Source organism: Apteryx mantelli, chromosome 8, assembly GCF_036417845.1.
Source record: "Apteryx mantelli isolate bAptMan1 chromosome 8, bAptMan1.hap1, whole genome shotgun sequence".
Lineage (NCBI taxonomy): Eukaryota > Metazoa > Chordata > Aves > Apterygiformes > Apterygidae > Apteryx > Apteryx mantelli.
This window is the reverse complement of record NC_089985.1, coordinates 18,089,524-18,116,083: the sequence shown is the minus strand read 5'-3', so window position 1 is coordinate 18,116,083 and position 26,560 is coordinate 18,089,524. Positions and strand designations below refer to the sequence as shown.

The 26,560-nt window shown below is 38.7% G+C and overlaps 2 protein-coding genes across 6 annotated transcripts in view; one reads left to right on the top strand and one right to left on the bottom strand.

Moving 5' to 3' along the window:
- GPSM2 (G protein signaling modulator 2) overlaps positions 1-13,259 on the top strand; it is a 31,243-nt gene extending 17,984 nt beyond the window's left edge. For 2 of the 3 annotated variants that reach the window (XM_067300807.1, XM_067300808.1), the window contains 13 exons: positions 677-898; positions 1,984-2,119; positions 2,609-2,751; positions 3,440-3,563; positions 3,849-3,964; positions 4,894-5,049; positions 5,905-6,013; positions 6,364-6,493; positions 7,145-7,215; positions 9,294-9,470; positions 10,303-10,465; positions 10,603-10,820; positions 12,600-13,259. In XM_067300807.1, coding sequence (XP_067156908.1) covers positions 677-898; positions 1,984-2,119; positions 2,609-2,751; positions 3,440-3,563; positions 3,849-3,964; positions 4,894-5,049; positions 5,905-6,013; positions 6,364-6,493; positions 7,145-7,215; positions 9,294-9,470; positions 10,303-10,465; positions 10,603-10,820; positions 12,600-12,764 — 1,930 coding nt within the window. In that variant the 3' untranslated portion in view covers positions 12,765-13,259. Of the gene's footprint in view, positions 1-649; positions 899-1,983; positions 2,120-2,608; positions 2,752-3,439; positions 3,564-3,848; positions 3,965-4,893; positions 5,050-5,904; positions 6,014-6,363; positions 6,494-7,144; positions 7,216-9,293; positions 9,471-10,302; positions 10,466-10,602; positions 10,821-12,599 lie in introns of all 3 variants that reach the window. The other variant, XM_067300806.1, reaches the window with a different exon arrangement.
- On the bottom strand, positions 10,364-26,164 carry CLCC1 (chloride channel CLIC like 1). 3 transcript variants are annotated; one of them, XM_067300812.1, is made up of 12 exons: positions 26,038-26,164; positions 25,029-25,215; positions 22,779-22,874; positions 21,741-21,848; positions 20,860-21,081; positions 19,476-19,616; positions 17,947-18,040; positions 16,759-16,856; positions 16,532-16,678; positions 15,588-15,881; positions 14,807-15,053; positions 10,364-10,447 (listed from the first exon to the last, which is right to left on the bottom strand). In XM_067300812.1, exons 2-11 carry the CDS (start codon positions 25,158-25,160, stop codon positions 14,826-14,828), a joined length of 1,560 nt encoding a protein of 519 aa, XP_067156913.1. In that variant the 5' UTR covers positions 25,161-25,215; positions 26,038-26,164; the 3' UTR covers positions 10,364-10,447; positions 14,807-14,825. The 3 variants fall into 3 exon arrangements, with proteins under 3 accessions (XP_067156913.1, XP_067156914.1, XP_013816733.1); XM_067300813.1 differs by having other exon boundaries at positions 25,029-25,169; XM_013961279.2 differs by lacking the exons at positions 25,029-25,215; positions 26,038-26,164 and adding an exon at positions 24,219-25,000.
- Between the last annotated feature and the right edge of the window lie 396 nt (positions 26,165-26,560).

Below are 26,560 nucleotides of genomic sequence, written 5' to 3'. Positions count from 1 at the left end.
TGATCAAGTGCCAAATAGTGTTGAATTAATTGTGAAATAATTTTGGGAAAACTAGCCATGGTCTCTGATACATAGGAATATTGAACTTCTAATTCTTTTTTGTAAGACATTTTGCAGGTAACTATGCTATCTACAGAAGGGGGAGCTACTGGTGATATCATTGTTTGTCTGCTGTAACGACTACCGTATCCATTGTACCTGTGTTTTACTGTTATAACTTCTAATTTCTTGATTGCTCTGAATCCATAAGCCAGTAAGATAAAAAGCTAAAATACTATATTCCATTTGTCAAAATCAGTATTCACCAGTAATCTGCATGCTTGATTTTTAGTTTGCTGTTCTAAAATTATCTAGATAGTAAAGACTCTTTGCATTTAAGAATCCTAGTGGTGCTATATAAGGACAAAGTAGTGTTTAGAGTTTCTCCTTGAGACTTAACTGAGAGCCCCCCCCCTTTTTTTTTTTGTTACATTTGCTCATAACTCTCGGAGTTGCAGTTTCCATTTCAGCATTTGTTTCTGTAATATTATGTAGCAATTTCATTGCTTACACTGTGGTGCTGAATCCCTGTGCTACACAAGTGGAGACCTTCTGCATAATATCCACCACTTCAGAACGATTGGGCAAAGTACTACAGTTAGAATGACAGTGTCCTCTTTTTGCTCAAATTGTGCAGGATGGAGGCTTCCTGCCTAGAGCTGGCTTTGGAGGGCGAGCGCCTGTGTAAAGCAGGAGATTGCCGAGCTGGTGTATCTTTCTTTGAAGCAGCTGTTCAGGTTGGAACTGAAGATTTAAAAACACTCAGTGCTATTTACAGCCAGTTAGGCAATGCCTATTTCTACTTGCATGAGTATGCAAAGGCCTTGGAATACCATCACCATGATTTAACTCTCGCAAGGTAATCTTGAGTCTTTCTTTAACCATGTTCTCCATTTCATTCTGTTCTTGTAAAGATGAGCAGCTGATTGTTCATTTGCCTGCCAAAGCCTGCTATTAATACCGGATAGTGAGTGAATGTGGTGATGGCAGGAGGTTGGGGAGTCCAGCAGATAACTTGATTGCCCTTGAACTGGGGAGCTGATAGTCAATGTAGCACCATAATCTTAGTACTGACTGAGACCTTGCCAGGTTTGTGGATAATTACATGGCTTCCTTAAATCCACCCCTTATTTACCCTTTCCTGTTTCTAAAACTCCGTCTTTCTGGTTCTCCAGAATTGTAATCTGGCTCTGCTGTTTACTAGACAGAACTCATTCTTGTTTCTCTGCGTAAAACCCATAATGTGATATTATGAAATAAACAGTATATGAAATGCATACATTTTTTATATGTCTCTGACTTTCGATGACTTAGCATAGATCCAATAAAAGATAGAGACACCTAATGTAGGACTTGACCACAGTTAGGCACAAATCCTTTCTTCCTCCTTAACCTGTTCAAGTGTTGTAACCATGGAGGTAGCTAAATTGACAAAGCAACCTCGTGTAATTCCCCAAGTATCAACATCTGAGTAGGTCAGTGTCAGTCTTCCACCTTAATCTCATTTGGACTCTTGAGATGAAGTATTCCTCCGAGCTTTCTGGGAAACTGCTATGTCTAATATAGGATAGTATGACAATTTATGATACATAAAATGCATAAACAGTTGAAACTCTTTTCTAATCATGGGACTGTCTTTCTACGTAATCATTACAATTTTTCTCTTTATTCTCCTCCTGAAAGAAGTGCTATGCCTTATAAAGTAGGTGATCAATACTGTGAACACTGGCAGTTGCATAAACAGCACCAACAAAATTAAATGTCCATAACCACAGATTAAACCATGTTTATTTGAATGCATTTTAGATACAAAATGAAACAAACATATAAATATTTAAATGCTGGTAATTTCATAAGTTCTTGTAATTGTCTGCCATACATTGATCATTTCTCTGATTTCAAATTATACACTCTTTAATGGTTGCTTTATGTCTGCAATTTTAGGACTATTGGAGATCTGCTGGGTGAAGCTAAAGCTAGTGGGAATCTGGGCAACACCTTAAAGGTTCTTGGGAATTTTGAAGAAGCTATTGTTTGTTGTCAAAGACATCTGGATATTTCCAGAGAGCTTAATGATAAGGTAAGAATTGCTTAGGAATCTGGAAGTAAGCTATGTATTACTATAACCATATGTATTAACAAACCCCTTTGTGTTGGTAGTAAGATGAATATGTCACTTTTCAGAGGGAATTAAATACTGAACATTCAATTACTTCTAGAAAATGAGAATCTGATTCGTTTAAGAGGGTTGTTTGCACCTAGAAGACTACAGGATCCAGATTTATAAATATTATCCTAGATTTTACTTAATTTTTAAAGATAATTGGACTCAAGAATTATGTATCTCAAACCTTCAGTGGAAATAGTAAGCAAAACAATTTGATTGAGGGATGTGACTGAGTGGGAATAAGGTGGGTGACGTGAGCATGTTCAGAATGGTCAGAGTATCTGTTGACAAGCACTTAAACTTTTTCTCCCTTCTGTGGATTGCGCTAACTTGTTAGGAAACAAGACACAAGCCTAAAGCATGAAGTTTTAGAGCCTTATTAACATGTTGCTTTTGTTTTAGGTGGGAGAAGCAAGAGCACTTTATAATCTGGGAAATGTTTATCACTCTAAAGGGAAAAATGTAGCTTGTGCAGGGACTCATGATCCAGGGGAACTTCCAGATGATGTGAAAAATGCGTTAGAAAAAGCTGCAAATTATTATGAGTAAGTAGTAGCTTTAAATGTTGGTGATTGAGAGGATACGATCATCTAATTCATTAGAATAGTGGGAGATGTCTTGGTGACATGAACTAAGCTGTAAAATAGTGCACTTCATTTGCAAGCAGTGACATGCTTGTACTCAGAGCAGTGGTACTTGAGAATTTTTTCCTTTTAAAACAGAGAGTGGACTTTTCTTTGTTGCGCCCTCAGTTTTAGCATACCTCTTATTCCCAAGTCCTTTCCCTCTACTAGAGTCCTGTCTTACTTTTAGAACCAGAGTGAGACAGTAACAGGACCTCGGTATAACTACACTTGAGCTGACATTGCCGTACTTTCATAACTTCAGTCCACAGATTTTTGTGGTGTATGCAGTACTTACCTTTCTGTCACGAGAGAATGTGTGCTTTCAAATTGGCTAGTGGATGTTGAGCAAATGTAGGTCTTTGGCTGGAAACAAGCACACCAGCTGGAGCGAGAATGAAATAAAAACGTCAGTGTCTCACAGGAAATGCTTCCTGCTCAGTGGGAAATTTATGGTTGCATAAAGGCAATTAAAATAGGCCAAAGTAGAATACCTCTACCTTTTCCTTTATATAAATGGAAGGAAGAAATTTTTTTGTTTAAATGACTGTAAGAAAAAATAACTTACAAGTTGCTACTCTTCCCTCTTGCCTCACTTTTCTCTCCTCAGGGAAAACCTGACAATAGTCACAGAGCTGGGTGACAGAGCTGCGCAAGGGCGTGCCTTTGGGAATCTGGGAAATACGCACTATCTTCTGGGGAACTTCAGGAGCGCAGTTGTAGCCCACGAACAGGTACAGCAATATGCTAGTATGGACTGTTACTCATTCTAGCAAAATATCACTAGTTGCTGTTGATCTCATATACGTGTGTTGCGTTGGATCTTGCAAGCTTTTTAGTGCAAGTCAGGCTTTAAATCTTAATGGCACGGCTTTAGGTCTGGCTGTTCTTTTCAAGTGTTAGCCTAAAGAACAGATACTTCACACAGTGGAAAAGCTATGGGCACGCACTCTTGTATTCAAGTGTGTGTTATGAAATGCAAAGCTGAGTAATTAATGCAATTATTTAATATTTTTAAGCGTCTACTAATTGCAAAAGAATTTGGCGATACCTCAGCTGAAAGAAGAGCGTACAGCAATCTTGGAAATGCCTACATATTCCTGGGTGAATTTGAAACCGCTTCTGAATACTACAAGTTAGTTGACTGCTTATAACTTACATATCTTCTTGCACTTTTTTACTTCTCTTGTGCTTAGCACTTTAGCTGACTGTAGAATGGCCATCTCTTTAGAATATACTTAGAAAAGAATTGCATTTGTTTAGCAAAATATTTGTCTTTTAACCTTTTTGTTACTTTAAATAGATTCTTCTCAACACTGTAGACATCTTTCTGTAATACACATCTCTATTTGCTGTTGTTCTACAGACTGAGTATTACTGCCTTAGCTCTTACTAAACTCTGGAGTGATCGGAGTAGACTTTAGTATTGCTGAGATAGGTAGTGCATGTCAAAATTTGGTCTGTATTTTTAATCCAGAATTTTTATTCATCTCCTCACTACAACCAGTTGTTGCTGCTGTAACTTAGGAAAACATACACTCTGCAAAGATACAGTACAGGTGTTAGTATCTTCCATGACGTTCAGGGCTGCCTGTCCTTTTTGAAAACAGGAGAAAAGCCTGAATACTGAGCAAAATCTGCTTAGCACTCAAATTCCTCTTAGCTAGCAAGGACTAGCTGGCTTGATGGTTACAGGTATTATGGTATTGATGGAGAATATGCAATATATATTTTAATGTTGGTACTAAACTGTGTCAAGTCCATACTGTTGGGAAAACTGCTATAAATTATTAATGAAGCAACTGATTAAAATTAGGAGATGCAGTTTAAGTGACCTGTCTGCTCCCTAATAAAGTGAATGGAAATTGGTTGCAGGGGAGGAAAGTGGAAGAAAGACACTTAAAATCTTGTAAAATTTTACAGGATAGTAATTTATTAGCAGCTAATTTGCCAGCCCAGTGACCTAACTTGTTTAATTTGTATAACTGATTTTTAGTTGCACAAGTGTATTTTTTAAAACTTTACTTTGCAGTGATTTTTGAGGTGACTCACTCTTTCTTTTAGGAGGACATTACAGCTGGCTCGACAGCTTAAAGACAGAGCTGTGGAAGCACAGGCCTGCTACAGCCTTGGAAACACATACACTTTGCTTCAAGACTATGAAAAAGCCATTGATTATCATTTGAAACACCTTGTGATTGCTCAGGAATTAAATGATAAGTAAGTCCTGAGAGATTGTTTAATGTATCTATGACACTTAAACCAAATCCTATTACCTTTTAGCTCTGCTTTTTTCTATATATGACATCTGAATTATTGTGAATTCCCTATAATGATGAGTTCCAATTTTCAAATGTACTCTTGAAGGTATTTCAGTTAATGAGTCTGAGATGAAAGATGCCTTTCTTCAGTTTTATTACAGCATTGATGAATGACAGTTTCCACATCTTGTGTCAGTATTTTCTTTATAAATTAAGAAAAGCAGATCTTTGTTTTCTAGGACTTGATTCTAGTAATTTTGCAGACTTTCACAAGACTAAGTATCTTTTGCTTTTCCATGAATGAGGAACAGGGGGGAGGGAGAAGAGTAAGTTCACTAGCAAATAACGCTTGTTTTAAAGCCATGATTTCTGAGTTTTTCTGTAACGTTGGGTGCAACTAAAATTTTGTTAAATGCACTTCTAACTCAATAAGCAGAATATGTGAATAATAAGGGATGTGCTCTGAAGAAAAGCAAAGTAGGCTATAAATTTTTTTTTATTCTTGGGGTGACAGGTCTGTGATCTAAGGAACCATTTGCTGTTTATAATGCTTGCAAAACTGAAAGGAATGAGTTGTGTGTGCTGTGAGTTTAAAAATCAAAGATTTGATGAGATTTGTTCACATTTACGCTTATGCCCAGATCACGCTTCTTTAATTAAGATACTTTAATGCATCGGTGTTGGCATAGTTTCTGATGGGAATCTTAATTTTTCTTGGCACAGCCATCCTATTGTAGTAATGTTATGAAAACCTGACCCCTAGTGTTCAGACAGTAATGGAAGATGTGCTTGAAGGTTTGCTCATTTTTTGCAGGATTGGTGAGGGAAGAGCATGCTGGAGTTTAGGGAATGCTTACACTGCTCTGGGAAATCATGACCAAGCAATGCATTTTGCAGAAAGGCACTTGGAGATTTCAAGAGAGGTAATGACTTTCACACACTCACTCCCGGTGGCTGCTTGGCTTTTGCTCTCACTGCATATGATTGTTACAGAGGTGTCTCCATGCACGTGACTGATAGTGAATAGTGGGATGGATTTTGAATAATGTCTGAAGTGGCTGATTGCAATACTGCCAGCACGGAGTCCAAGTTAACAGCCTAGCAGAGATTACTTTAGGCTCCGGTTTGTACCCTGCTTTTAATTTTTACATTAAAATACAATAAAAAGTTGATTCCATTTTCAACCAGGGATTTAAGGGAGATGTTTGCTTTATATTTACATATGTGTATATTTTATTACAGTACTAGATCTGCTTATTTTATCTGGCTGCAGGTAGGAGATAGAAGTGGAGAACTCACTGCTAGACTTAATCTCTCAGATCTTCAGATGGTTCTTGGATTGAGCTATAGCACAAATAACTCCATGATGTCAGAAAACCATGTGGTTGATAATAGTTTGAATGGTATGTGTTTATTTATAGAATACTTTTCAACAGTGAACTTAAGAAAAAAAAAATCTGTTGTTTACATTGTTATTTGTGTATGTTATTTACTTTTTTTTTTTTTTGGCAGATGAAGACACAACCTTCAGATGGTTGTGTATGCATTTTTTTTCCTATGAACAAAAAAATTCTTTGTGTAATGGTTATTTTTGCGATACTGGACCCCTTTAGCCCCTTATTTTTTGGAGAATTTACATTGTGAATCACAGCTTACTGCTTAGTTCCTTCACATGAATAATCTTGAGATTTTAAGTAGTCCTCATTTTTTTAATGGGGGAAATTTGTCTACTTGCTGCCAAATTATGTCTTTGCTTCCTGCCATCTTAGCAACGCTAGGCTTACAGTAGTTGGTTCATTTGATGAGCTCTGTTCGTAGCTCCATGGTCCTTCTCTGTGTCCCATGAAAGCACTGCTTATGTAGCTTCAATTTGTGAGGTTTTTAGGCTGTTTATACTAACAGCTATTTACTCTCTGCTGGTAAGTTTAACTGCACCATTTTGGAACTCAGAACTGCTGTATCTTGGAGCTTAGATGAATACAACCAGAGCCCAGCTTTGAAGGTAACACCATAAATCTTAATGATAAAAGGATGAACTTGTTTCCTTCTTGAAGGTACCAGACCAAGAGTAGGACGCCGTCACAGTATGGAAAACATGGAACTTATGAAATTAACACCAGAAAAGGTTGGCGCTTCTCTTCTTTCTGTTCCTCCAGTAAGATTGCAATGAAATGTTTCCCAGGGTTTTACTGTAAGTTATGAATTTGCTATTATTATTTGTGTTAAAATGACAAGATAGGTTCTAGGACAAGATAGTCAGAAGTTTTGTACTTAACCACTTTGAAAGAAGTTGGCAGAACTTTGATGTGTCATTTGTATCCCCTTTGATTTAGCTGATCTTAAGAATTAGGTAAAAGCAGGTCTAACAATTAGACATGACAAATAATACTGTTGCCAGGTAGGTAACAGTCAGCACCTTACATTATATAATGATTTGTGGAAAGCTTGCTTTATTCCCCTCAGGAAGAAGAAAGAATAGGGTCCTGCAAGTGTACAGCAGAGGAATTCTTTTCATCTCCTTTTTAAAAGCGGCTTGAGGTTTGCAGCATAACAGTGATTCGTAGTTAAATGTCGTAAGCTTTAGCTCAGAGAGCTGCTTTGAACAATTTTTCTTTGGCTGCAATCATTTTATAGGCACTTAACCTACAGGTAAGTGTTTTCTCACTTTGGGATTTCAACCCACCTTGCAAGCCATTGTTTCAACACCCATCTTGAATAAAGACGCTACTTCAGACATGCGGAACCTGAGTCACAGATGGGGAAGGTGACTTCCCCCAAGTCGCAAAACTCTCTTGGGGCTGGGAGTTCCTGATCCCAGTCCTTGTGTGAATCTTGAGAGAGAGAGACTTCCTTTAAACTCTCTCTGCCTTTAGAGGTAAGCTGGCCGTTTATGTAAATGACTACTGATAGACTGAAATTGCTATTTCTGCCCCCATATTGAGATATTCAATTCCCATCTCTTCAAATGATACAAAGCCTGTCATCATGTTTATCACATAGTAAATTAACTCTCCTCAAAGCTTACATCATGACAGTTGGTACAGCTGAAGCTAGCGCTAATGCACAGAGCTTCCTTGGGCACCGATTTAAAATGAGTCTGGGTTTTATTCCAGACTTGCTTCTCCACAGGGACCCTCTAAGCTTCTGGTTATTACCAGATGTATTTTCTTACTCTCTAAATCTCTTTATTTGTGATATTTTTCAAAATATTCTGTGTGTGACAGTTCGTGCCCTAAATGTACTAAAACGTTTCACATGGATTTTATAATAAAGTATTAACCTAGTATCACAGCTTAGCTTTTAGTAAAGGGCTTTTTTCAAGATCCTCTGGTAGTAGAATCTGGACACTCATTCCATGAATGTTTTTGTTATAAAACAGAACGTGTGGCTCTAGCATCGTGGTTTGATTGTACAGTACACACTCTTCTCAGAGTTGGAATCTGTGTGTTGAGCTTAAGCCTTTAAAAGCAATTCTGTTTTGTTAGGCAGTGTTGCTGACCGATTTGTGCTTATGGTCACAATTTCTGATGTTGAATCAAGAAGCAAAATGTTTTTCATGCAGTTGTTATAAATGATTGTCATTTGTAGATTATCTGTTTTGTGGATAACTGTTTTTATTTTAGAAGAGAAATTATGCGAAATCTGTCAGGTTGATAAAGTCAGACTGTGCTGGCATTCTTTTCAGTCTTCCTTTTCAAACTTTATTGGGAATTCTGTGTATGTAAAGGACTCCATAAAAGGCTGGTTGAGTATCTGCTGAGTACAAGGGTTTGCTCTGCTCTCCCACTTTAAAGACATGGATTTTTTTCAAGTGTCAGAATGTCATGTGGGAACTGCCACCTGTACCTGAATTTTAGCAGTCACATTAACTACATTTCCTACACCGTAATCAATAAGGAAAACTTCTGAGTGCTTGATTAAATATATCATTTTACGACATTTTAATCAATCAAGCATCCCACTCTGGTTCAGTTAAGAGACTGATCAGTAACAAGAGTATGAAGCTGCTTCAGGTAAGTAAGATTTCAGTAATCATATGTTACATGATACAACCAAAAGCTAAGTTTTCACCACCCAGTGGCTGGATAAACTAAATAATGTAAAGCTGCTTCACTTTGGGGAGGAAAAGAAGCAACTGTGACAGGCATCAGTGTAATGTAATTAAAATTAAAAGGGTTAATTTCATGACTCTTGTTTTCTTAGGTTCAGAACTGGAACAGTGAGATTCTTGCTAAACAGAAACCACTGCTTGCCAAACCTTCAGCAAAGCTGCATTTTGTAAATCGACTAAAAGGCAAAAAGTACAAAACCAGCACCACTTCCAAAGTTTTGCAGGATGCCAGTAATTCTATTGATCACCGACTTCCAAACTCTCAAAGGGTAGGTCTGGAGATTATAGCCTTTTGAAAGCTTTGTTTGATGAAAATCACAGAAAACGCATTCCTGCAGGTATCCATTTTAGTTTTGTTTACTTAATTTAAACATTTAAACAATGTCACTCTGTGAATCGATGTAGAAACTGCCATTTTTACAGATGTCTCATGGATGATGATAGCTTTAAGCTTTTCCTAGTATTAGAATGCTTTTTTTCATGGTGGATTTTTTAAAGTTTTAGGTCAGCTGGCACATATATTTTATTTCTAGCGTCTCTCTCAGACCAGGTTTCTCCAAACTTACCAAAATCTAGTTTTTTGACTCCTACCCCGTCAAGCTTGGCTGAAATCAGCCAGTGGAACTTTTTTTTTTTCTGATAAATATTTTATAGGTCATTGCACTCTTGACAGAAGTCAGTTAAAATTAAAAATAATTGCATCATTTGATCTAAATGAGAGACCCATATACCTGAGAAGCAACTGGAAACTGTTCATTACTGTTCTTTTGTTTTCTCCTGGGCACTTGGGTTTCGGTGTATTAATAGCTGAGGAGAAAACTCCTGTTGTAATGATCAGAGTACCAGTTCTCTCCGTTCCAGAGAATGAAATATTTCTAATAGATTTTACCTTTCAAATATGTTTGCCATATTATTAGCATTTCCTATTACTTTAGGTTTTTAGTCATCCATTTTTTTATAGATGGAGATTTATCCTAGTGTTTAATGGCTCTCAGATACTCATATATAAAACATATTGCTGGAATGAAACTGCCATGCGGCTGTCCTGGTTTTAGGTGCTTTTGAGTTCAAAATACCCACTAATGTTTCTGTCCTCTTCAGAAAAACAATCGAGAGACCATGGCAGATGAAGGGTTCTTTGACCTGCTGAGTCGATTCCAGAGTAACAGGATGGATGATCAGAGATGCTTCTTCCAGGAGAAGAACAGATTCTCAGCTGCTTCAGTAGCCACATCCTCTACTCCACCTAAAACGATCAGAAAATGTAATTTTTTTTGTTAACATCTGTATCTGACTTTAGTTCCTGGCAAATACTATTTTAAAATGTATTTGCATGCAAAAGACCTACTATGGTAGGGAACTTATTTCTAGGCTAATTTGTTTTTCTTCCTCCTCCCCCAGCCTTTTCTACTTCTGTAGTCTCACCCCACACTGATGAATTTCTAGATCTGCTTGCTAGCTCACAGAGCCGTCGTCTAGATGACCAGCGCGCTAGCTTTAGTAATCTGCCTGGACTTCGTCTGAATCAGCGCAACAGTCAGTCAGTCCTGGGTCACTTAATGGCAAGCAACAACAGAGAACTAGACGATGACTTCTTTGACATACTGATAAAATGCCAGGTAAGTTTAAAAACAATTCTTAAGATTCTGATCTCTGGGGCTTTGATTTGTGTATCCTGCTGTTTAGTTTCTTCAAGTAAGCTCCTATGCATATCATGTGTTTTAAGATATATATTGGTTTGTGGGATAGGGACATAAAGGAAGATCCAGAAATGATTCAAGAATATTTTTCCAAATCATCTAGTCTTTAGCAAGTGTAAATTTCAGTCTGTATACCATGTTAACCGTTTAAAATAACAAATGATGAACTGGAGGGATGCTGAAAAAATGAAAACAAGTGAGGTTACTGAAAGGCATAGGTAAAATAATTGTTAAAAAAAAAAAAAAGCATTTAGATCTAACTTGTTAGGATTCCTAGTGTATCAGATGCCTTCCTAACTCATCGAATGAAAGAATTCACTATTAAATTTTTAGTTTTGATAATGATTATCATTCCTGTTATGGTACACTGAAATAATAGTTCATAGTAATATACAAGTGATGCATCTGATTACCACTTATAGTATGTTATAACCAAAGAGAACTAGAGAGTTGGTATTTTATCTGCTGGGTTGGTAAGGATCTCAAAGTACAAAATTCAGATGCTAAGTTTTCCAAAGGTAAGTACGTTACCTTGGGTGGGAAGCAGAACCTGAGATCTTTGATTTTACAGCGATGGCATTCATCAATCTGATGAAACAGCAACTTGTCTGTTTACTGCTCTCAGTCAGGCAAAGAATCTCTAGATTAATCTGATAGAGTTTCAGTCTCTTCCCATTCACTATCTATAGCAGACATGTAATGTCTGACAGCGCTTACTGCGATAGGAATAGAAAAATTTACCTCCCTGTCATCCATTACTGATGTTACTGCTTTAAACAGTAGCAAGAAAGTGTTGCTGACTTCTGTATCGGTGTGGTGGAAAATACTGTGTCTCAAAGGTGACTGTTCAAGTCCCATCACTCCTCTCTAGTGAACGCTGCAAACGCACGTTTCTGAGGTGCCTCCGTCCCTCTGCAGCTGGCGAGGCAGCAGCCTGCTAGTGCCAAACACGCTCGTTGCCAGCTCCACTGAAGGAGGGACAGTGGATGGCTGTAGTCCACCGCCAAAGCTAGTCTGGCAGGCTGGTGCTTGTGAAATCTCACCGTGAGGGGGCTGCTGTGTAAAATGAGCACAGAAGCTATATCTCAGACGCATTATATAGAGAGGTCTGTAACACTGTGATTAAAATGTACCAGAATCTTCTGAGGAAAAACTTCTCAGTATTGTGTTTCCAAACCTGACAGCAGCATAGCTATTTTTACTCCCTGAATCGTGAAAGAAAAATAGCCGAGAAAACCCTATTTCTGTAATTTGCAGGACAGCTTCTAAGAAAAGAGTAAGAATCCTAACCTAAAGAGAGAACAGCTGATGTATCAGAGGACAACCATATTTTCTGTACTATCAGACTAGAAGCACAAAGTAGCAATGCTAAAATTCTTCTGGATGAAGAACACTTAAATCTTGCTCCACACTATTAATGATAACTAAATTAGGACAGTATTTTCAGACACCTCTGAGAGGTGGTTTTGATGAACCATTTCAGCTACACTTGCACCTTTAACCTAGTTATTTCATTTAAGTGTGATTTCCCTGCATGGTCAGCTAGTTGAAACAAAGCTTACACATTAAATCCTTGTAATTGCTTTACATCTGAAAACAAGAACTTTCACTAATTTTTCACTTATATTATTCATTTATTTTATATGTTCACTTATATATCATGTAAATATGCAATGCTATTGCTTGGTCTCTGCGTAGGGTTCCAGACTGGATGATCAAAGATGTGCTCCTCCATCATCTGCAAAAGGACCGACTGTACCAGATGAGGATTTTTTCAGCCTCATTTTACGATCACAAGCTAAGAGAATGGATGAACAAAGAGTGCATTTACCCTCAACTATAAAAGGACCAAATTCTAGCTGAAGAAAGTAACAGACTCGTTCTGTACAGTAACATCTTATGTATCATTTTTGTTTGCTGGGAAAACATACATGCCTTTTAAAAAAGAAAGCAATTAGTAATTTTGTCTCCTTTTTAATGGTGTTTTTTTTTTTTTTTTTTGGTATAAATAGCAGCATCACACTCACTGACCTGTAGTTAAAGGCAGAGTTGCCAATCCTGTTTGTAGTTGGCAGCTACTTTTAGCAGTGTCTGTTGGAATTACTGACTACTGTATCTCCCTCTTAACTGCCTGTAGTCTTTTAACATTAATATGAATTTTCTTCTCCATCAAGGTACTCCTGTTGCAGATGTGTGGACTCTACTGGTATCTCCATCTAGTGTAAGACCTAAGTTTGTAAATTCTTTTTAAGGAAAACTTGATTTTTTTCCCCCCTAATTTGTACTTCCCTGGAAAAAGGTCCTGTTTTCTTTTATACTTTTTTAAAAATAAAAATAATTGAGAAATAAATAGCCTCAGTACTTAGTCTGTCTTTATTTCTTCCAAACTGTGTTCCTGCAATCAATTTTTATAAAAAAGAAGAAAAAAGGAAAAAAAATCACTTTTCAATAAGCTAGTTTTAATTCTGTTTAATTCAAAAATATTCTTTTAAAAGCATGCTTGGCTTATCTTGGTAATATTTAGTTAAGTATAAAAGTATGATGAATGATATAGGAAACAATCAGAATAATTTTTTAAGATGATGTACTTGTTTGCAAATAACAGGTGTCAGTGCTGTCTACACATGGTGGTACATTTCCAGCACCAATAGCAGTCCATTCACCAGGGAATTACGGGGTTACTAGGAGTTTAGCTTGGGCTGTCACGGACATCAGATAATTCCTGCAGCCGGAGAACTTCAAGCGTTACAAACAACAAATGCATCTATGCTGCCTATTACCTGACCCCAGCTACTTCTTATGCTGGGGTATTTTGGAGGAAAAACAGCTGTAACTTTCAGTATTCTCTTGGATGGATGCCTACCCTGATGCAGTTCTTAGCCCTGAGGGGTGTACGTTGCTTTAAATATGGGTATCTTGAGTTAAAAATCACGGACTGTAACAGTAAAGGTGGAAAAACTGTTCACTTCAGGTATTTATAAATGAAGTGATCCCTGAGAAGAATCTAGAGTTTAGTTTAGCTTCAAAGTAAAACAGCTTTGCAGTAACAGTTAAACAGACACAGGTTCCACATAATTCATCCTATTTTGCAGTTACTGAAAATTTTACACACATTCCCTTACAGCTTTTTTTTAGCATTGAAGATGATGATTGACTTGTACTGAAACCAAAACTGTCCTTCCTGTGCTTACGGAGAAATGCCAGAATGTTCTTCCAAAACCATGTGTTGCCATCACTGTATCAAGCTGATCTTTAGTACCTTTTCTTGAAAGTTTGCTATTCCCTGCCCAGCTTTGAACTGCCCTAAGAAAACTGGTACAACATCAGTTTCTTACTCCTATGCAAATTATTAAATTAGAAGATAATCATTAAAATCTCTCAGAACTGAGCTGACAAGGAGCAATTCTACCTACTTAAAACTGATTTTAAAGAATATAAAACACAGTCCTGAGACTTCTAGATGAGCTGTAATTAGTCGACTCTATTACAGCACTATTATGTGAACAACAGCAACTTAGAGCTGTTTTACAATTATCTGAGTAGGCTGTTTGCTAGATCATAGACTATTAATGCATCCCCACCACCAAATATCTAGATTTACTTGAAACATTACACAAATTTGATTTAGGACAAGCAGCAACACCAGAAGCCTGTTTATGTTTAATGTTATATTATATAAGCACTTAAGGTTATAGTATCTTACTTAAGTTTATTTTAAGTTCCAAGAACAGTAAAGTGATCATGTACACTCAGTCTCTCAGTTTAAAACCCTACAGCTATTCTTGCTAATGCTCTCACCAAAGATGAGAGAACATCAGCTTACTGATGTTCTATTTATTTTCTACATTTGAGAACTAGAGTAGAACAAGCAAGTATGTGACAAATAAAGCTTAGCCAAAACTTACAGCAGAGCTTGGAGAGTCCTCAGTCTCCTTCCTTTGATTCACATGACCCACTCTCTCTCTTGTCTTCAGGTGCTCCCACTGTAGAACTTTCCCCTTCCAGGTTTTTACTAGGATTGCAATTTTCTCCAGCCTCTTGCTCTGCTTTGCATGTCTGCCGTTTCTGCTGCTCAAGTGCATGCTCTTCAGTAAGGCATTCAGCTGTGATAGTTGCTAGGCTACAAACTTCAGACTCAGTGTGCAATCTATTCTGTAAAAATTAATAATAAGCTATTAATCAAGCAATCTGAAGTGCCGGTATCCAGTGCTTCAGGTATATCTCAGCTCAAGGGGTAAAACCCCTGAAAATTTCCTAACTAACTTTAAAGGATAATTGGCAGCTTTTTTTCCTGGGAAAACTGTACATGGTCATAAGTACAATCTAGAATATAGGTCTGGTTTTAATATAAATATATTTTGTAGTTTACAGAAAAGTTAAAGTAATCTTTACCCCAGGCTGATAGGAGTATTAAACTCTCAAAACAGAAGTTATTTAAATCCTTTACTATAAAGTGCTCTAATTAAGAGTGGTAGTTTCCTGCCACTGTTAACCATTGCCCAGTATTTTTCCAGAAAAAAATATGCCTGAACCAATCTCTATAGGACTATTCTATAGGGCAACAAGTACTTCCTTAACTCCTCTCCCCAAGATTTGGATTAAGCTTGTTGTTTAAACATGTTCTAGCAGATGATGCTTAAGTCTAGTAAATTTAATTCAAGCTCAAAGACCCCTAGACTAACATACACTGGGTTCTGGTTTGTGAGACTCTTCTACTTGCGTATCTGGCTCATCGCTTGCATGGAAAATGTCAAGGCTTCTGCTGCTGTTTCCAGGTCTGATATAGGCATCTCCTCTGTCATGGGGTCCTCTATTTACATGAGGAATCTTCCATGAAGGACAGTCATCTGAATCACTCGCATTATATTGCCTAAAGTCTATTTTCTCCTGTTGTCTGTCAGGTGGAGGAAGCATTTTCTTCTGAGAGGATGTTAAATATCTTAACATAGACACTGATGATCCTGCACCATAGCAGAAACCCTGGGGGGGGGGGGGGGGGGGGAAGAAAAACAGATCAAAGACCCAAACATTTGCAGCCTATGGTTTTCCCACTAAGTTCAAAGTCACATTGCTGAAAAACACTGAAGGAAAAGCTCAGATGATCAGAATGGTTACAGTAAAACTCAAGCTGTCTGCAGTCTGACCACACAGGCAGCAGCTGCCAGACTGTACTTTGTCTTTGGTGCTACAGTAAGAAAGATGCTGAGGGCCCTAACTCAATGCTTTCATATAGAAAACTCAAATTACATGCATCATTGTGCAACAACTCTAACTATGCAAGAGGCAGAAACTGAGTTAGAAATAAACTGTCATAGAATCTAGGATCTTAAGCTATCTTAATATTTTATTCCACATGGAAAATGTGGAATAAAATGTGGAAGAGAGATGCAATTTAAATATAAACTTGCCTGTTTTTAACAACAAAATCAACTGTACTATAAAAATATTAAGAAATCCCTTGAACCCAGTATATTAGAAAAATTTCATCTGTTCTAACAAATCTGTTCAGTAGTACAAATAAAAAATGTAAGTAAGTACTATATGATAATACTTAAACATAAATACATTTGATTTACAATATAATTACTAGTAAAACCAGTGTTTTAAATATAAGATAAATGCATACAAACCAGAACAGCTAGAGCCATCATGATTAGTACTGGAACCTGCAGAAGCAACGGTACCTCCTTCATGAGTGCTTTGATGAACTCACCAATACCTTGTCCTACATGCTTCAAAGGCTCAGTTACAAAGTTAGTGAAAGTAATAGCCAATGCCTAGAAAAATATAAATAGAAAAATAGTGTTGTTATTGATTAAACAGAAACATGAACAATTTCATTATATTTGGTGTATACCTTTGTCGGTGGAACCAGCAAAATAGGATTTACTAGTAGAGTTTCATAGTACTTCTGACAGGGATCATCCTGAAACGTCCACTTACTTCTGAGCCATTCTACAGTCAAAGCAAAGACATTTTTTACTACTTTTTTCATATTTTACAATACAGTAGCAAGAGAGAAAGTAGCATTTCAGTTACAGATGGAACAGAACTCTTCTAGATATGGTTCAAAGCTCAGATTTATTTCTAAAAATCTCAAATTAGGATGGCAGCGTAGCTTATCCAGTCATGGGGAAACAGGAAGGAGAGGGAAGGCAGAAAGGAAAGGGAAGATCAAAAAAGATCTCTTCAATAGCTGAACTTAGTTCCTAGAAGTCTCAGAAGAAAAATAAGCCCAGCCTGTGGAAACATTATCATTCGGCACATTTTTCCCACAGTCGCTGAAACAGAAGTAATTGTCAGTGTTATTACTCATCTCTCAGGCCGCAAGCTTTTCAAGTATGCTTAAAAGAAACATGTATTTGGCAGAATATTTTAGTTACAAGCAGAAAGTCTTTGTCCTTAATGGGATTTTAAGTTACAAACAAATAATTTATGACTTAAATATTTCTGCAGTTTGATTTTTGTAGAGTTAAAATTTGACAAAATACAGCAATCAAAACCAATAAATTCCAGTAGAGAGACCGTAACAGGCACTCATTACAAGTTGCCACCATTAATCTTCCTGATATGACACTCAGTGGGCTAATAAAAAATATTCAACCATCTCCATAAAATAACAGAACTCGGTGAATAGTTACTGATCAGGTTTCTGAAGCCTACTGTATTCACATGCTTGGAAGATGAGGAAATCTTTTTCTTGAATTCTGCCCTCCTCTCTTTAATAAACTGTGCACTGAACAGTACTGAACACTCATGGGATGACAAAAGACAGTACATCAGTATTAAGGATAAGAAGTAACCCCATGACATGCTCTGAACAACAATTTGGTGGATCAGCTCTCCTTCAAAGGCCTAGAAAGGAACGCCTTGTGGAATGGAAAGATGATTTAACCACATAATCTGATAATATTGCTGAAGAAGGTGATACAACACACTTACTATTCATGAAGAAATTATTTATGGGATGTTACTACTGGCTTGGCAACTTTTGAATGTTTTGTGGTCTTAAAAACTATTACAAAATAATGAAACAAATATTTACCAATGAGACTTCCACTCCAGTCCACCTTCTCAGCACAGACGTTATCAAACTGCCCCATTTTGGCAATTTCTGCTTGATGTTGGGCAAAGGCCAGCTGCAGAAGAATCAGAATTACTTCTAAGAAATAAAGATAGAGCTGCCATCACCTGTAAGGCTTTCTAAGATTTATTACAAATCTGAAAAAGCAGATCTCCACAAGCCAAACACAGTATGAAGTTTCCGACTGGGAGGAAAGCAGTCTTCTTCAAAAGGCACTGACTGCTTCCATCATAAAAACATTCCTGCCATCAGCCACACATCTCTTGGGACAGCGCAGGCAGCTAATGTCCAGCACAGCTTGACAGCCCAAGGTCAGAGCCAGAGCAGGCTCCGTGCTGAGATCTGTCTCCACTCAGATCCTTCCCCCCCACTCCCAGGGCACAGGCTGAACCTGACCTACCACTATTCACTCTTAGCAGGTTTGGTGTAATTACCTGGGAATATCTGTATTTAAAAAAAAAAAAGTTTGCTACCTAAACAAACTATTAAACAGAGTTAATTCCTAGGAATTTCGTGGGACCAGATAAAACTATCAAGATGGCTACCCCTTTGATTTATTCTCCAAATGGCATTTGAATTACCTAAACACCCAACTTGGATATAAATTTAGGGCAAAAGCAACTTGGTACCAAGTTTCCTTAAAATACGTTTGGATTGGATGGGGGGAGTGAGAGAAGAAAGACCACTACCATGAAATTACTAACTAAAACATTGGGACATTTCTCTCTCTTTTTAAAAATAACTCCTATTAACACAAACACCTGTACTCATTATAATTTTGCCTTACAACTGATAATAAATTTTTTTTTTCTTTTTGGTCAAATCATCAGTTCTTTAACGACTCGCACTAAGTCCTGCCCATGGCAGTCCACTCACATTCAAGGTCCATCCTAATCTCTGCCACTCCACTATTCCTGGTCTGTTAAAACAAATCAAGTATTGCAATGTTCTGAAGAACTGCAGTTACGTTCTGATGACAAGATGTGAGGACCTAGATTTCGTGTCTGGGCTATGACCTAAAGGGATAAATTCCTCCTCATTAAAACCAATACCATTCTAAAGTCAGCTACTTTATGACCATTAATGAAGCATTTATCTCTGGTATATCACCCATTAAATACACTTTCAGCTAGTGATCTTTGAAGAAACAAACAACAACAAAAAACGGTATTTTTTTTCCAGAAGACTTTCCTAACAAGCAGCTTTAGACAGAGTTCATGTTTCCACAGTGAACTTGGCAGTTCTACTGCTTTGAGTTTTGTGCACCTCTGCAGCAGGGCAAAAGTTGGCAGGGTTTCTTTTGTTGTTTTTTAAACCTAATAAACCTGTCAACATGCAAAATAAAATTGTCATCCCTTTATTTACCTTGCAATCAATTATTGTTTTATATAAACTAAACAAGCAAAAAAAAAAAAAAAAAACCAACCCAAATCTCTGATAACTGTAAAAATGTTAAGCCTAAAACTGGTTAGGATTTCTGAACAACTTACCTTATACAAGTAAAGCCAGTTCCATGCAAAACTGATCAGAAAACTGATTAATAAAACACGTTTTAGCTGAGTAAACCAATGAATACGTGTCCAGAGCTCTGTAGCTATGATAATTACAATGCACACTAAGCATAAGAGGATCTGAAAAAGAAAGCAGGAAAAAAAAAATTATGGCCCAGATTTGGAATTTTCCAGGCTTACTGCCAGAACACAGGAAGGAATTTCCAGTTTTTGCTTTTATTAGCTTCATTTACATGAAAGAGTTGAGGGACTTTTTCCTTGCTTTTACAGCATATCTGCTACAGTATAAAAAAAAGCAGAACAGTTTCACAGTATTATCAGTGGTCATTCCTATCACAACCTTATGTTACAAATGCTCGCTTCTTTCTTATGATATTTAATTATTTTTTTTCTTATGATATTTGTTACATTACCTATCAAACTTAAAAATTACAGAATTTAAATCATTCCGTGCTGCAGAAGCAGAATGCCTGGTACGAACTATAGAATCACTGCTGCCAGTGCCTGCAGTTTGGTTAAGAGACAAAACTACAGTTTAAATAACAGTAGCAAGATCCTAGGGAAGCACTTTAGTCTTTTTCTGCGTACAGATCCCTAATAGCAAAGTTAAGCTACTGATAATAGGTTTGGTTTGTTTGTTTGTTTTGTCTTCCATGGACCCCTAGAAACTATACAGGCTACTTTCAAGATCCTTCTAGCTAAAATATATAAGCATATTCTGAATTTTCAAGACTTATTTGGAGAGTTTCAGCATATTATAGATCCTCAGTTTAGCACTATTTAAAATCGTTGTAATTCTGTTTTAGAGAAGTATGACTTTTCATACATGGTCATGCTCTCTTCTTTCAAGCATTACACAAAATTTTTCAGCAAAATGCATGAACCTATAAAATCTAAGGCCTCAAATATATACTTGTCTCAGTATAAATATATTCCAGCTCCTGCTGAAATCAACAGCTCCAGCATCTATTTGAACAAGAGACAAATCTGGAAAATTGACAGCTGTACTGTTAAGTGATCAGAAAATAGAGTCTAATGGATCACACAACATACAAAAAGGAAGAAAAACAAAACAAAACAAAAGAACAGAAAGCATACCAGATACCCACAGAAAAACAAAGCTGCAATAAGAAAAGACCACCACAGGAAGAAACAAGTTTAACTTTTACTTCAAGTGAATGTATCACCTCTACCTTCAGGGATCAAGAAACACCATGAGTGACTCACTGTAAGTATGACGGAAAGAACTGCTGTATACAGGCAGTTAAGATGGCAACACTTACTGGCTAGACTTGCATAAAGAAACTGGAGAAAACAGTAATCTAAAAAAAAAAAAAAAAAATCACCTCTCTCCTTGTCTTACCATAAACATATTATATGGATCAATTCCAAAAGTGTCTTCAAACCTCCAGTGCCAAGCTTTATAATCATGGTGCTTAAAATTGATCAAGATATCACTAAGCGCATCATCCACAGCACCTGACTGCCAAGTATCCTCATTGAGAAACCTGAGGATCTCCAAATATTTTTGTTTTGTAAGGATGATCTCAGCATCATAATGCACACTATCCGTGTTTTCCTCGGGCTGAATAAAAGCAAAACAGAACAATGGTTAAAAGCTGCCTACTTGGAAATAGATGCATGCAAGAAATTTTGTATCTCTAGCCAAAATCCTAATTATATACCCTCATTATATACCAGCATCTTTTTGTGACAGACTGCAGGATGAAGGTCATGGTAAGGGAAGTGCACTACAGCTCTATCATCCTTTCTGAACAGAAAAAAAATCTCCAAAGGCATTATAATGAAGTAAGTAATGAGGTGATTCTTTTATGCAAACTGCAGTAAGCTACTATTCCTGGACAAGTGAAAGGTCTAAAACAAAACAAAAAATCTGGCTCTTACAAATTTAACAACCATTAACATGAGCTGAAAAGAGTATTACTATTGCCGCATCCTATCAACAGATGTTTAAACACATATTCTGAACTCCAATAGTCTTCTTTTGGATGCTTTACAGAGCAGGGGGCAACTGTGCCTCTGAACAAATTCTAGTAACTCTCTAATAGTAAAATTGGATGCACATGCTTCAGTCTATCATTTTTTCTTTACAATTCAATTCCCTTCTTTTAATTTAAATTTAAAGTAAGTCAGAATAATTAATCAATACTTGATAACAGTGAAAAATACATAAAGTAATAGTTTGAATTCTAATTCATTTTTAATCAGTCTTCAGATACTTACAAGACCAAGTTTTCCAGCTTCATTTAAAATCTTATTCAAGTATCGCTTAAAAATATAAAAGCTACGGCTTTCACGTGATATGGTATTCTTCTTCTCACATTCTTCAACCTGCAATGTAAAGACAGTTAGTTTATTCACTTGTTGTTCAAATCAGCTTGTTTGAAAGAGGAAAAAAATTACCAACGTATTTAACTAATGACTACCAGAGGTTTATTTCTGTAGTTCAGCAATTATCTTGGGATTAGCACACCAGAAAAAAATCATACATAGTTGCTGAAGAGTAAGTTTTCATATTACTTTTCACAAGACTGGCCAGTATGGAAGACTTCAGATCTGTAAATAAAGTGGTCTGAGTACTAACCTCAGTAGGACTAGAAGAACTAAAGATCTGGATCTCCTTAAAGCTTACATCAGAGAAAAAGATAATTGAAAAAAAAAATACTAAGTAACTAAAATGACATCTCACACTGGGTGTCCAAAAGGTGGAGGAAAGTGGGAGTCCTGGTAGCTACATAAGCATCACTGCATCCTTCCAACCTCAAACAAAGAAGCAGCGTGGGGTCTTACAGCAGCTTCTGAGAGCTGCCCAGTGGGCTTCACTGCTACCTGAAATCCTTGTACGCTATGGTCCTGCCACAAATATACTCTTTATACTGCCAACTCACCCCTTTCAAATCTAACAGATTTGAACAATTTGAATGGAAGATCAGTTTTCTTAGCTTTTGCAGCATGGAGTAACATGACATGTTTAAATTTCCAATGCTGAACAGAAAGATGCAACTCCTACCAAATTCTGTTATGTTATTACAGTGTTTTAGGAAAGAGAATTTGCCAGAGCTAACAACAATTTAGAACTGAGTTCAAATCCCTTTCAGTCTCCCCTGTAAAGTTATATGAAGAGGTTCCCCTACATAACGCACAGTCTCTCATAAACTATAGTGGCAATCCACCTCCTCTGTACTATCCATTGCCTCTGTATCACCAGAAAGCACAAACCATAGAAAAGGTGGGAAAATATTCTGAAGTCACATAACAAACCTTTTGTCGCAAGGACTCTACCTCCCTGGAGCAACTTGCTAAGTTTTCAGTACTGACTGTATCCATAGTCTTATCCTCAGAATCATGAAGGCTTACCTAAAATTACATAAGAGAAACATGTTTTTATAATCAAATTGTACATAAGAATTTGATCAATATACCCAGTTATACTTTTACAGTCAGGTCACTTTAAAAGGAGCTAAAAACTGAGCGTTGGTCTTTTTTGCTAACATTCACCCCAAGATATTCCAATTGCCTCTGTTGTTATTTTAGGCTCCAAACTGATAGTTGCTTTAAGCTCACCTAAATCTATGCTCCCCTCAAACAGTGAGGTTCCACCCTTTCCTTCCCAACCTGCTCCTTCCCCTCCTGTGAGTGGTAGCCATCCCAGAGCCACGCAGTGCATCGGAGAGATAACCAGGCTGGCTAAAAACCGACTCAGCAAGTAAACGGTCACTTCTCAGCCGGGTGAGATTCCCCACACAGCCAGGCAGGCTGAAAGTAAATACAAAACTATGTTCTTGGTTGCTCCCTCTTCACTCCGCCGCAACCTCCCATTTTGTCCTCTACACACTGTTCAGCTGCGGTTTCCGTGGTGCTTCTACACCAATAGGCATGCGTACTGAGGACTCTCCAAAAGAACGTGCAGCTTTTCAGAAATCAGTGAACCCATGCTAATTTGGAGTTTTATTTTGAGGGCCAGGCTGGCCCACACAGCCTGCCTGCCTGCCTAAAATCTCTCATTACAGAGCAGAAGAGAAATCCTAGAAAGAAGGATTAACCCAGAACAGTCATTCTTCTCCTTTAAGATGCAAGTCTGTTCTCATTGGAGGCAACAATAAAACTCCTAACATTTTTGATAAAAGCAGATCTGACAAAGATATCAAAGGTCTAAAAAAAATTCCTCAAGGTATATACCCAGGGCTAAAAGCCCTCCTTCATTAAATATGACTATTGGCTGACTGGTTACAATTCTGATTACACTAACTATTGATAAAACGTTCACATTACTTACAGACAAAACACAGAGATAGAGTCAGCAGAGGAGTACATAATGCACTATCACCTTGTTACCTCAAGCTGCTGAAGCTTGGGTAGCAAGTTAAAAGCCTCCAAAGCTTGCAGCTGAATTTTATGGATGCTCATGAGCATGAGGGGTAGACCTGAGGCAGGGGGAGGAGGAACACAGTGGAGAAATGATGCAGTTTGCGTGTTCGCATTTCTTTAAGCTCCAGAGAATTAGGTTCTAAAATATGTTAAAATTTATTATTCAAGACTGCAAAACCAAACTTGAGAGCTGAAAAAAGCCTGTGCAGCAATAGTTCACAGTGCCATATACTGACATGTACCATGGAATAAATAATACCTATCTCATGATATACATATATCAGACAGCCCACCCCTCATACGAGACAGTCGATTCACCTTGTTAAAACTCACTTTTCAGTATTTCATGTTCTTCTCAATGCTCATGAGTTACTGACGGTACAGCATTCAAGACCTGTTCTGAACTTCCTCTGGAAAACTCCGATGCCCAGCACTACCTTATTGGCACTTACACACACCGTGCACTTTCATAACACTCTCTCAACCAGTGAATGGGGTTTGTTCCATATTACTGGGAACTGGATAATTCAAGCCCAAAGTAGCCATTAATTTGAATACCCCAACTTTTATCAGGTAGGAATTTAACTTTCAAAGTATTTAGCACTGTTTGAGAAATTAACAAGAGCTGTTTAACCCAGTACTTCTGCTCAAGGAAACAACTGCGGAGCCACAACCAGTCAACAACCACTTGTGAAAAGCTAAAAAGCGTGGTCCCTGCGACTTGCAAGTGTGCAACAGAAACTTATTAGTAAAAAGCACTAAGCTAATTATCTACCATAATATAGTTCACCATTAAGGCAGCTGAATTCTCTCTCTTCCAGTGCTCTGCTTCATTTAATCCACGCTCACCTACATTACACCTACATTAAGCAAAGAGGTGGTCTAACAAATAACAGCCCCCTTTACTACCCAAGTCAGCATTCTGTAAGGTATGGAGCAAGAAAGCTGTATTTTTTCTTTCATTTTTTAACAAAAGACATACTCTTATAAAGTTGTATCATCATCGATAAACACAGAAGAATTATAAGATAAAAAGCCCATAATCCTGCCATTTTCTAACTTCACAATTTTAAGGGTAATCTTAAGCAGGGTTTGGCAGGGGGGTGACATGGGGAGAGAAAAACACGCATGCGTTTCTTCCACCTTGTAAGGTCTTCTCATGGTTCCTGAGGCCGCATCGTAATTGAGCATGTCTGTGGGGTCAATCCACTCATCATCTTGCGCTTCGCCACCTGCCAGCAGCACAGCTGCCCACAGCACCACGGCAAGCAGCATCCTGTATCGCTGAACACAACACCACGGTCATGGGTTCAATGCAGGATGAAAAGTGCTGTATGGCAATCGAAACAGTCTTACAACATGAAAAAAATATTTTTCAAGGTTGTTTAAAAACCCAGCTCTCCATGAAACAGACTAATCTTGTCTCAATTTTTTCCCAATAAAATGTTGGTAACAAGATGCAATAATTAAACAGCATTAACTAACTGGACCGTTCTAGCTAGCTAGAGCTATTAGCTGAGATACCACCTGATATAAGAACACAGTTCAGCGTTACCACGTATGTTAAAACAGGACAGAATTCCTCTAGATTTCAAGATAACGCAATGCAGTATTATTACTGCAATTCATCTGGCCAAGCCTGTAAAGGATGATGACATTTTGCTGCCTTCCCTGCGGCGATCTTGGCAGGAGATTTGCGTTATCTGCACAAGTCCTGCTCCTGCAAACTGGGGACCATACGCCACCCGCGCCCCCTTCGCTCTCCTTTTCTCCAGAGGAGCTGCCCCTCGGAGGGCCCCCGAGCAGACCCGCGGCCCCAACAGCGTCTCCTCAGCCGCACAAAGCCGGATGAGCTGCGTGTCGCAGCTGGTCAAATTACTCTAAAAGGACGAAAAGCGGCGTTCTTTGTTCACTTCTGCCCTCCTTAAACCACGCAGCACTATCGCAACTCCGAAAGAAACACGGCCTTGCACTCCTCTCCCGAGGCACCGCTCTCCTACGAGCCGGGACCGGGCGGGCGGCCACGACGCGCCTCGGCCGGGCCTCAGCCGCGGCCACCGCCCCGCCCCCACCCCCCCAACGGTCGCCAACGGCCGCCCGGGCACGCGCCAGCGGCGGGGCGCGGGGCCCCAGGCGGGCCCGGCCCGCTTACCCGGCCCGAGGCCGCTCCGCACCGCCGGGCCGCGCAGGGAAGGAAGCGGCTCCTGCCTCACAGGGGCCGCGCCGCGGCCGGGGCGCTCCCCGCCCTCCCCGCAGCGCGGCGCGGCCGCCACGGCCCGGCGCGGCGCGGCCGACCTGGGCGGCGCCCGCCCCGGCTGCGCTCGGCGCCGCTGCGGCACCGCCCCGCGCCCCGCCCGCCGCCGCGGGCGCAGGCGGGCTGCGGGCGGCCGCCGCCTCCGCTCGGCTCGCGTGGCCGCCGGGCAGGCACCGCCTCGCCGCGGGTTGCGGCTGCTACTGCTGCGCACGGGAAAGGCCCGCGGGCAGGGCCCCAGCGCCTGGGCTGCCGCGAGGTTAAGGACTTCTGCCTGGCAGGAAAAAGGGCTGCGTAGTAGATGCAGTAAAACAGTTTTCTTTCTCTCCCACAGTGTAACGAGTCTATGGCTCAGCATTAATAAATAAAGTACAGCCAGACCATACACAGACGTAAGACAGGGGCAAGAGCAGGAATTCTCACC

Excerpts from the sequence above, each read along its gene's own strand:
- CLCC1 (XM_067300812.1), bottom strand. The coding sequence starts at position 25,160 with ATGCTGCTTGCCGTGGTGCTGTGGGCAGCTGTGCTGCTGGCAGGTGGC. Across the intron at positions 16,679-16,758 it reads TGCTGGTTCCACCGACAAAG|GCATTGGCTATTACTTTCAC; the intron begins GTATACACCAAA and ends ATATTTTTCTAG. Across the intron at positions 15,882-16,531 it reads TGATGGCTCTAGCTGTTCTG|GGTTTCTGCTATGGTGCAGG; the intron begins GTTTGTATGCAT and ends CCCCCCCCCCAG.